The 11,012-nt window shown below is 45.7% G+C and overlaps 1 protein-coding gene across 4 annotated transcripts in view; it reads left to right on the forward strand.

The window, feature by feature from the left end:
- Positions 1-3,686, forward strand: part of SLC12A8 (solute carrier family 12 member 8) — a 122,361-nt gene extending 118,675 nt beyond the window's left edge. For all 4 annotated transcript variants that reach the window (XM_073231501.1, XM_073231500.1, XM_073231499.1 and 1 more), the window contains one exon: positions 3,194-3,686. In XM_073231501.1, coding sequence (XP_073087602.1) covers positions 3,194-3,356 — 163 coding nt within the window. In that variant the 3' untranslated portion in view covers positions 3,357-3,686. The remainder of the gene's footprint in view (positions 1-3,193) is intronic.
- The last annotated feature ends 7,326 nt before the right edge of the window (positions 3,687-11,012 follow it).

Below are 11,012 nucleotides of genomic sequence, written 5' to 3' on the forward strand. Positions count from 1 at the left end.
GAGGGTCATGGTAGAGGGGCTGAGCACGTCCAGTTCTGGCTGGGCTCAGGTGAATTGTGCTGTGGGAACCTGGCAACTGAAGACCTTAAGGATGCGCAGCCTCTGCTTCAGCGGCCTTCTGCCGCCTGGCCCCCAGCCTTAGCTCATGAGCCTTAGCTCAGCTTTAGCCCCCAGAAGCTTCCTCTGGCTCTTGTCCCTTTGCCCTTCTTATCCTCAAGAATCACAAATGGAGGTTTTATTAAGAAACCAATTAGAATATGATTGCTGGCTGGTGAGAGAGCTACTCTCAGTGAGTTCAGTGTAAAACGTACTAGCACAAATACGTACTCATATATAAGATTAAGGCCCAAAGGACTCCCATTCTTCCATCTCAGGTCAGAGGTGGTTGACATGACTGCATTGGTAAAAGGGCAGAGGCCAAGGACAGGAATGGAGTAGAGACACTGGAGGATTCTGTGGGGCACAAGGAACGGGAAGGCTGAACTTCCCTGAGAAACAGGAGAAAACCTCACAGAAAAGGCTGGTTTCATGGGTGCCCTTACCTCCTTCCTCCTCCTCCAGCCCTCCTGTACCAATGCTTCCTCACCTTTGAGGGCCTCAGGACTCTGGGAAATCACTTCCCTTCCGTTTCAATATCTGTGAGGAACCAAAGCTCCAGGCTGGGAAAACCCAGGCAGAACCCAACCAAGTGTTTATCTGGTTTCATTGTGTGGGTTTGTTTTAGAAACTCTAGATGTCTGGGTTGCATTGCATTTCCACCTTTCCTGCCCAGATATTGCTAATGGATTATAGGACCCACTTCCATTGATCCCCGGTGTGAGTACAGAATCCTTTTTTAATTTAACTTTTTTATTGTGGTAAAATATACGTAATATAGAATTTACCATTGTGACCGTGTAAAGGGTACAGTTCAGTGGTGCGAATTCATTCACACTGTGCAGCGGCCATCACCGTGCATCTCCAGAACTCTTCATCTTGCAAAACAGCAATGCTAAACCCATCAAAACATCGCTCCCTATTCCACCCTCCCAAGAATCTTTTTAAGACCATCACTCTGTTTAAGTTTGCACAAGAAATGAGTCCTTGGTGCTAGAGCCTGTGATGATGAAGACAAAGAAGCAGGAGCTACAGAAACCAACAGGGGAAGGGTTGGGGGAGGGTAGTGTCTGGGGAGAAGTCCTTGTCCCCTGCCTGGAAGCCAGGCTAACCGTCCTGCGTGGAGCAGTAGGAAGGGGAGGGCCAGCCCTCTGCCTCCCTTCCAGGGTGAGGCACCAGCCTGGATGATGCAGGGCCCAACACACCCACACTGAGCTCTTTCCTTACCACCTCAGTCCTGAGAGAAAGCAGAGATTAGGTGGACACAGATTCTGTGCGGAAGCTGCCTACAGATTCCAGAGCTACAAGCGATGTGCGGTTGAGTTTTTGGTCTGAAGATTTACGGGAATCTTTTTAGGCACTTCTGGTTTTAAAGCCTATAAGTGGCTATGGGAGGTCACCTCTGAGATGACATTTCACTTCACGGTAGTGTTCTTTAGAATGAACGAATATTTAGAAGAGATTATTCTTAGAAAAGGACAGTACTTCAGTTGGTAGGACCCAGTCCACACTCTTCACAGCTCTGTGGGAAGGTCTCAGCTAAGCCTCAACATCTGACGTGCAAGTGAGCGATATTTTATGGTGATTATTCAGGAGGGCAGAAGGACCAAGAAATGGTGATTCATTTTAAAATAGAAATTGGTAGCTGTGTTTTCTTTTTTGTAGTTTTGAGTTTTTTCACAACCATAGCACCAGATGCTCTTCAAAACCAAAGAAGAAGAAGAAGAATATTGTAGAGTTTGGGCAAAGGGATTGGGCTATGTTACTTCCTCTGTGACATCTGCAGTGCTTAGAATTACGTGAAGTGAAGCCTGCCCTAGAGAAGGCTCTCTTTCCTGAAGTCCTAGCAATTGCCCAGGTGAGAATTCTTAGGCTGTTCTAGACTAGAAAGTAAAGTATATTATTCCCCTGAACTTGGAAGAATGTAGTGGTTTCACTTAAAAAAAAAAAGTGTTAATGAAAAATGACATATTGGCAAAAACACATGTTAACTGATATGGCATCTTTGTCATTTCCCAACCTTACTTCTCAACAATTCAACCTTCATAGACGTTAATTCATTTCTTAGAAAACCTTAAGCTATCTAATTTAGATGTGTTCTCATCAAGTGGCTGCACGGCCTTAGTCATGTCATCCCAACTTTCGTCCCAGCATGTTTGGCCAGAGTCAGTTGAAGCTTTCTGCTTAAGTTCCAGATTCATAACGTTAGATTTCTACCTTTAGTAAAAAAACAACTATCAAATATGTTCTTTATTTGAAAAATTGAACATTACTATTTGTGAAGTAGATGATTCTCTTCAAGTGAAATTTGTAAGAGGAAACTCATGCCTGAGATGTGATTTAAGCGCCTAACATAGACTATACTAACTGGAAGGACCTGGAAAGATGAGAAAATAGAGGCACAGGAGGTGAGGAGTTTTGCCTGAGGCCACGAGGCTGATCATTGGCAGAGCTGGGACTGTATTGTCTTCCGTACATACCCTGCCTGCCAAGGGCCTTGCCTTACTCCATTCTGCCTCCGGCACTTTTCTTTACCTCTTTATTCCAACTCCAATTGTATGTAGACACTTGAGTGAGAACGGAATTCATATCAGGGCTTGCCCTTTGTCTTCAGGCTAATGTGGGGCCAAAAACCTTTGCAGTTTGCCTTATAGCTGCTTGCTATGCAAACCTCAGCTCTGGAATCATTCCTTGAGTAACTTTCTCAAGAACCAAAGAGAAGTTTTCTCTTTCAACACTTCTCAAATTTTCAGCCTCCATTCCATTATTTCATTTTGAAAAAAAAAGGAAAAAAACTTTAGAACCCCAACATGACACCATTTGGAAGTTTATCTTTGCACAATTTTACACACTTTTATAAAGAAAGGTAAGTATCACTCTCTCTCCTTATTTATTTGATACTTATTTCTTATACTTTGGGTTCATAAACTGTTGTACATATAGTTTTTAGTAGTTATACTATTTAAATACACGTTAAATGATAAGCACAAAATAATAAGCACAGAGATGATTTTGTAAATAATTTCTCTACCCCGGAGAAGGAGACTTATCCCCACTGTTGAGCATCTGACCATCCTCTGTGTTTCTGTCACTGAAGGAACTTGAGATGCCCCCAAGAGCAGATAATTTTGGCACCATCCCTGGCTAGGGTTAACATGGAGATGACTCAACTCACCCAGGAGAACGCAGATTTCGCCACTCGGGATCGCTGCCACCACTCCTCCCTGGTAAGCAGGGAGCTGCTGATGCCTCAGTATTAGAGTACTCAGTACTCGGGCCCCCTAGGACGTTCCTCTCTTGAAGCTGTCCAGTGCACAGTGGACTCAAATCCCAGAACATTTGTGGAGCTGGTTCTGCTCGGAAAGGAACTCAAAGACCTGGCCTCCTACTGCCATTTTGGACAATGCAAATGTGCATTCTGGTCTGGAGCACCACAGCTAACCAGGGTGGCCACTGGGACGGTGGTGGCCCCTGCAACATGCATCCATTCTGAAGAGCTCCACATGGACACCATGACTTGAAGGTGTGGAGAACCAGAGCAGATGGCTTGTTCTGAGAGCCACAATAAACGGTTATTATTTTAAATTTCACTTTAAAATTGTTTGAATAAATAACACATTCACATGGTTCTAAACCCCAAAATATGATCATGTATTTAGTGAAAAATCTCCCTCCCACCCTTGTTCCCCATCTGTTCAGTTCCCTCCCCTGCCCTAGAGATAACCACTGTTCTTTTACATACCTCCAGCATTTCTCTGTGAATATACAAGCAAATAGGAGTGTGGATTCTTTTGACTCCCTTTTTATACACAGAAGTCAGCATATTGTACTTGTGTTCTGCATCTTGCGGTTCCCCTTCACAATCTATCTTGGGGACATTTCCATATCGCTACATATACAGTTTCCTCAGCACTTTTCACTGTATGAATGTGCTCTAATTTTTTTCATCAGGTCCACAATGATGGCATTTGGATTATTTCCAATCTTTTTACTATTCCCATCAGTTCTGTAGTGAATAATCTTGTATGTTTATACAAGCGTAAAGAATATCTACAGGATAAATTCCCAGAAGTAGAATTGCAAAATCAAAGGGTACGTGCATTTGTAAGCTGTTACTGTTTAGTGAGGTCCTTTTAATTAAAAAGTTAAATTACCATGATTACCTAATGGTGATTCATGTTCTGAAAAGCATTTGGGGTCCCCAGCACCCTGAACACCTTTGCAGTTGTTCTGTGGTTTGAACACGAGGGGCAGGACAATTTGGTTCCTCTGGGAGCTCTGCATGACATTCCTTGCAAGTATCCAGTTTGGGGGCCATGGCTGTGGCTTCCCCAGATGAGGTCAGCACCACCCAGAGCCAGTGGTTTCACTGCAGAGCCATGGAGGGGAGAAGGCTTGGGTCAGTTCTGACCTTTTTCTTCCATAAGGCTCTCAGAAGTTAGTGTGCAAAGAATCACCTGGGAGGGTTGTTTGAAGTGCAGATTTTTGCGCCTCACCCATAGATTTTTTTTAGTTAGTAAGTTTGGGGGAGAGTCCTGGACTTTACATTTTTAACAGGTGCTTCAGGTGATTCAACACAGGCAATCCTGGGACCCGATTTTGAGAAACATCGACCAGTTGGTTGGAACAGACTTAAAGCAAGTGGTTGGTGGGAAGGTCCATGATAAGGGGTCAGTTAGATTTTTAAAATTTTTCCTAGAAAAAAAGATCTAGTTTATAATTACTGTTTATGCCCTGTTTGGGTTAAATATCAGACTTCTAAACATCCTTAGAAACATCATTAGAAACTTACAGAAAGTGGAGGGAGTTAACAATAGGCATGTGGGAAACAGAAACATAAAAAGATACTGTATTCATAAAGGGCTGAGTTGGTGACCTCTTAGGGCTCTTTTAAAGAAGAAGCTGCACCCATTTCCTGTGGCTGCTGTAACAAATTACAAAAACTGACTAGCTTATAAACAGCAGAAATTTGTTCTACAGTCTGGAGACCAGACATCTGAAATCAGTATCACTGAGCTGAAATCAAGGTGGTGGGAGGGCAATGCTCCCTCCAGAGGGGTTGGGGAGGACTCAGTTCTTGCCCATCCCAGCTTCTGGTGGCTGCTGGTGTTCTTTGACCTGAGGCTCCATCACTCCCATCTTCCAGGCCAACAGCTTCAAATCTGTGCTGTGGTCACACGGCCTTCTCTGTGCGTGTAAAGTCAGCCTCGGCCTGCACCCCACTCTCTCTGCTATGAAAATGAGGAAGGAAGGCTGAAGAATGGTAGCAGAAATCCATCCTCAACATTTTACAGGGCTTTCTTAGAAGACCTTTGTGGGTAAAATTGCAATATTTCCAGAATCTCTCACCTGGCTTTAGTGTATCTCCATATCACTAGGTAATTATAAGGTCATGCGAGGGAATATCTGGACCAGAGAGCTTGCCTGGGGTCCCTTCTATGCACTGGGTTGCGAGAGACATGGGACAGCAGAAGCGGACGACTGCTTGTAAGAAATAAAATGGGTTTCTCCCACTTTATTTCTCCCTTTGACTGATTTCAGTTTCAAAGGTATTTTGACCTGGGATTTTCTCCTCTGAGTTATACAACCCTGTAAGAATTAAGTGTGCATGATGCAGGCTCAGGACAGTTCAGCTTCAGATCTGCTCCTTCCCTGGCACTTGCGGTGCTGTTTCTGCAATCCTGCACTAGAGCAGGGAGAGAGGGCTAGCGGGTGGCTTCTCCCAAGGTCAGAGCAAGAGGGAGCAGAGGCTGAGCAGCCAGCCCAGAGCGCTGTAGAGGCAGCCTAGTCATCACAGGTTTCCAGAGCCCCCGCTGTATGCTGAGTACCAACTGTACTGGTCATTTGTGGGTAGGCTTGTTGGCATGGGAGGATGGAGAGGAGAAAAGAGAACAAACAGAATACAGTCCTGATGTTTTACTTTGCTTTTGTGGATGTACCAAATCACTGCAGATGTAGTGGCATAAAACAACACAGATGTATTCTCTTACAGTTGTAAAGGTCAGGAGTCTGAAATAGGCCTCCTTGGGCTAAAATCAAGGCATCAGCAGGGCTGTGTTCCTTCTGGGCTCTAGGCAAGAATCAGTTTCCATGTTTATTCCGGCTTCTGGAGGAGGCCTGCACTGCTTGGTGGTGGCCCCTTCTGTCTTCAAAGCCAGCCATCAGCAATCACATCTGCTCCACTTCTGCTTCTGCGGTCATGTGTTCTAGCTCTCCTGCCTCTTCCTGCTTTTCAGGACCTGTGGGATTAGATAGGGCCTGCCCAGATAATCCAGCATGGTGACCCTCCATCTCAAGATCCTTAATTTAATAATCACCTCTGCAAAGTCCCTTTGGCCATATAGTTAATGGAGCATAAGTTCTGGGGCTTAGGATCTGGCGATCTCTGGGGGCTAGGGAGCTGGGGGAGATGGTGGAGGTTCACAGGGAAATGGCCAGAGCATAACTACGGAGCAGTAAGGCACAGGACAAACGACAGGCTGCAAGTTGAATTTGTGAGGAGGAAATCTAGGAGACTTCTTGGAGGAAGTGGATTTTGAGTCAGGTTGGGCAGAGGATATGGAAAGGCTTGTGAACCTAGGGAATGAGGTGAACAAAGACAAATGAGACAGGAGGACCAAAACAAGAGATGCCGTCTTACCATCAGCCTAACAAGTCTTCTTCCTGCCTTTGGCTTCTACAGGGGCTTGCCTGAATGGGAGTTTGGTGTAATTGCAACTTCATGGTTTGGGAAAGCAAATCTCAGACTCCCAGCTCTCCCACCTACTAGCTCTGTGGCTTTGGGCAGCCTCTCCAAGCCTTGATTTCCCTCTCTGTAAAACGGGAATTAGAATTCTTGAGAGCCTCCAAGTAGAGCTGGAGTGCCAAATAAAATAAGATGCACATTTGGGGGAGAAAATAAAGGTGGAGGAGGTGACATGACGTGCTCTCCTCCCACCACTGTTGATTCCATGTCACTTACTGTGAGCAACACAGATATAAAAGAAAAAACCCTTGAATCACTGCAGTGATTCTTGGCGTGTGCTAGTCTGACCTGCTAGTCCGACTGATCCAGCAGGTCACCGTGTATCTTGTCAGCACAGACAAAGCAGGAAATCTGCAGCCTGCCCACTCGAGCGAGGCACAGCCACAGAGTTGCCGCTTGATGACCGTTTCAGCTCTGCCTTCTCTCCCTCTCCCTGCAGCTTAGCAGGCTTCTCTGGCCTCTTCCCTTTTTTTTTTTTCTTATTAAGGTATCATTGATATACAATCTTACAAAGATTTCACATGAGCAACATTGTGGTTACTACATTCACTCATATTATCCAATCCCTCCCCACTCCACTGCGGTCGCTGTCCATCAGTGTAGTAAGAGGCTATAGTCACTGCTTGTCTTCTCTGTGCTATACTGCCTTCCATGTGGCCACTTCCCTTCAACACTGCTCCTCACTCAGTCTTCTTTCTTCCCTTCCCAGAGCCTTGGGGATTTTTTTTAAACCTCAAAACACCTACCTGACTGTCCAGTTCTTCTGAATCAAGGCTTACTCTAGCACAAATAGCCCACTTCTTACCATGTCTTATCCCTTCAGGGTAATGCCCAAGAAGACAGGCTTAGACATGGTAGTGGCAAGGGCCAGGGTTATTCCATACTGTTTGTACTTCTCTGCAGATGGGGGAGGGCAGAAGTCTATGCTCACCACTGCTCAGCATCCTTGCATCTGGGATATGCACCTGGGCTCCTTTGAGGAGGCTCACAAGCTGAAATAGGTGCCCATTTGTCAGTTTAGGAGCATAAGCCCCTCACTCTTGACAAGGTCCTCTTGTGGGGAAGGTCACATTCAAATAAAAAGCAAAGCAGATGGCAGGAAAGACCCCCCCCCACTAGCATCAGGGGATCCCCAGTTGGCTGTGCTCCTGGGCATACAGCCCATCTCGCAGCATCAAGGCTGGCACCCTTTCCCTGGTCCCGAGTCTGATGGGCTGGGGTGAGCCAAGGACAGAGAGCTTTTGACTACTCACCACCACTCATTGAGGTGAAGGTGACCACAACTTCCTTCTAAAAGAGGCACAAGTGGTTCTCTAAATGGGAGTCTCTAAAATAATGGAAATAATGGAGAACCTGGGTTTTTCCCCGCTGTTTTACTGTTTTTCTTAAAAACGTGTATGTATGTGTGTGTGTGTGTGTGTGTGTGAGAGAGAGAGAGAGAGAGAGAGAGGCACTCTCTTGACTGTGTCTGTTAGAAAACGTACTATATTAAAAAATCTGGACTCACCAAATGTGAAGCTTGGCTTAAAATATGGACCACGTGGTCTATATCAGATTACTCTGGAAAGCCCTGAGGGCAAGTGGCATTTCAAAACATTAGCAGTCATCCCCCGGCAGCCAGCAAGAGGTCTGAATGAATGCTGATCTGTGCAATGTGACACACACCATATGTGATAAGAGGCTGAATATAGAAAAAACAGCACTGCTTTCAAATGTGAGCCCCAAACTTCAAGTCCCAAGAGCAGATGTTCTGCATGGCATTGTCAATTTTTAATTGAGCTGCGTTTCAGTTGGACAGCTTTGGGTAACTTTGTGTCTGTGTTAGTCAGGGTGGACTTGCTTCTACGACAAATAGCCCCCAAATCTCAGTGACGTGACACTTTATAAATTTATTTCTGGCTCATGTTCTGGTCTGACACAAGCCAGAAGTGGGAAGGGAGCTCTGCTCTATGCGGTCATTCAGGGACCTTAGCTCCTCCTGTTTAGTAGCTGAGCATTGTATAGACCCTTTGTCTTCCCCTGAATTCCAGCACCCAGCCGGCAGGTGGAAGAAGAAATGGGCATGTGGAAGATGCCATGAAGGTGTTAGGGACCAGGGTTAAAAGGGCTTGCATCACTTCCTCCTGCATTGCACTGGCCACAGCTATTCATGTAGTCTCTCCAGTTGAAAGACTGGCTGGGAAATGCAGGCCAGCTGTGTGCTAAGGAAGAGGAGGAACTAGGTTGGATGGGCATCTGGCCAGACAGAATCTGTCACTCTCTGCCTCTGGGCTCAAGATGAGAACAGCTGGACTGGGTACTTTACTGATGGCACATGAGTGAGTCTGCCCTGAGTAGGTTCACCACTTCAGAGCTCTATCTTCTGTGGGAAATTGCACATTCAATCCAATGATTCTGCCATTCCTTCAATCATGCTTGGGATTCCATTTTCAGTATTCTTTCCAGAGCTTTTGAATATTCTAATGAATGGCAAGTTTTTATCCTTTGAGGGTCCATTTGATTTCCGGGATCCCCAGTTTTGGAACCAAATCTGGGAATAAGGAGATTCATGAAGCTGAATCATCTTCTTTGGGTCCAAACTGAGGTGTGACCATAAAATAAACTGACTCTTGAGACAGTTTTCAAAGATGAGATCCCAATACAACACACTTACAATGATAATGTCATTGGAATAATTCTGTAAGGACTCTCAAGGTGCTGATTTGGAGGCACAGCATGTGTGTGTGTGTGTGTGTGTGTGTGTGTGTGTGTGTGTGTGTGTAGTGATTCTGTAGTTTTGGTTCATATGCTGCCTTTTATTCGTGATCCGTATTGGTCTTTTTTACCCAACTGAATTGAAAGACCTTCAATAGCAGAGTTTATCTTCAGTTATAAATCATCCCAATTCATGGTGTTAAGTACTTTTTATATGCCCTGTCAACCCATCCAATCCATCACAGAGTCAAATGTCTATGTGTGCAAAGTCATCTTTTTTTTAAATTCAGAAACTGTGAAACCAGATGGCAGCAACTGCTTCCTCAGTAGCCTGCAGCTCTGTTGTAGATGCTGGAAGCAGAGTGTTCCAAGATACAGAAGCAGGAATTGAGTACAGACTTCTTGGATGGCCAGGAAGAGAGGAAATGGCTTGGGACAGGCTTCACTTGGATGGTTCCACCAGTGTTCTAAAAAAGAGTTATTATCCATATGATTTTCTTACAGACTGAAGACATGGGAGCAGCTCTCTTCTGGACTGTTGTTTTTACCTTTCTGGGAAGGTGCCCTGGAAAATCTTCACATCCATTTTAGAATTAGTCACATTACCCAAAGACACCCATGTGACTTATCTTTTCCTCATGAGCAGCAGGAGGAAGCGTAAGAGATAGGGGTGGACCCAGGAATGGATTTGGGGATCTTGTTGTTCCATCATACAGCTGCATTCAGAGGTGAGGGGATAAAGCCTTATTTCTGAAAGTGGTCTCAGCTCACTGATAGAAAAGCACTTGGATGCTTGCTAAAATGCAGATTCCTGGGTTCTTCTCGGACCTACTAAATGAGATTTTCTTGGGTGGGGCCTTTATAGTAAACATTCCCCAGGTGGTACTCTAATGCTTGAGAAGCGTAAGTGGGCAGGCTTCGGGCTGACTTGAGTGGGACTAGCTGACTCCCTCAGCTCTGGCCTCTGTGATGAGTGGCAGCCCTCCCAGACCAGAGCAGAGCTCCCTGTACTGTGGGTTGACAAGGCACGTGGGTCCATGCTGGGGGCTGACCAGCTACACGGCAGGGAGGCACCTGCCCATGGGCCACGCTGATTAGCCAGAGTCAAAGCACTTCAGAAACGCCTTCCACTAAGAACAGTGCACCACCTCACTGTGCATGTGTGTGCATGGGTGTGTGTGTTTGCAGCTGTGGGTCTGTAGACATGGGTATGCAGATTTGTTGTGTCTGCCACTGGCCGGTACAGCTCCTCCCTTCCGGTCAGCCCAGTGCCCAACTCCTCCCTTCCCTGCAGTCCCACCTCTCAGGATGCTAGGCACCAGCACCAAACCCCACCTGGGCTCCATCTGCATCTCTTCTGCAGCTGAGGTCCTGCAGTTCATGGTCAATCCTTAAAAGTTAAGTAGGAAAATCTTCACTGAGCCTGGCATAATGCTAGACACCCATATTCACTGTTTCATTCAATTCTCAGAACAGC

The sequence above is a fragment of the Manis javanica genome, chromosome 3 (genome assembly GCF_040802235.1).
Source record: "Manis javanica isolate MJ-LG chromosome 3, MJ_LKY, whole genome shotgun sequence".
NCBI lineage: Eukaryota > Metazoa > Chordata > Mammalia > Pholidota > Manidae > Manis > Manis javanica.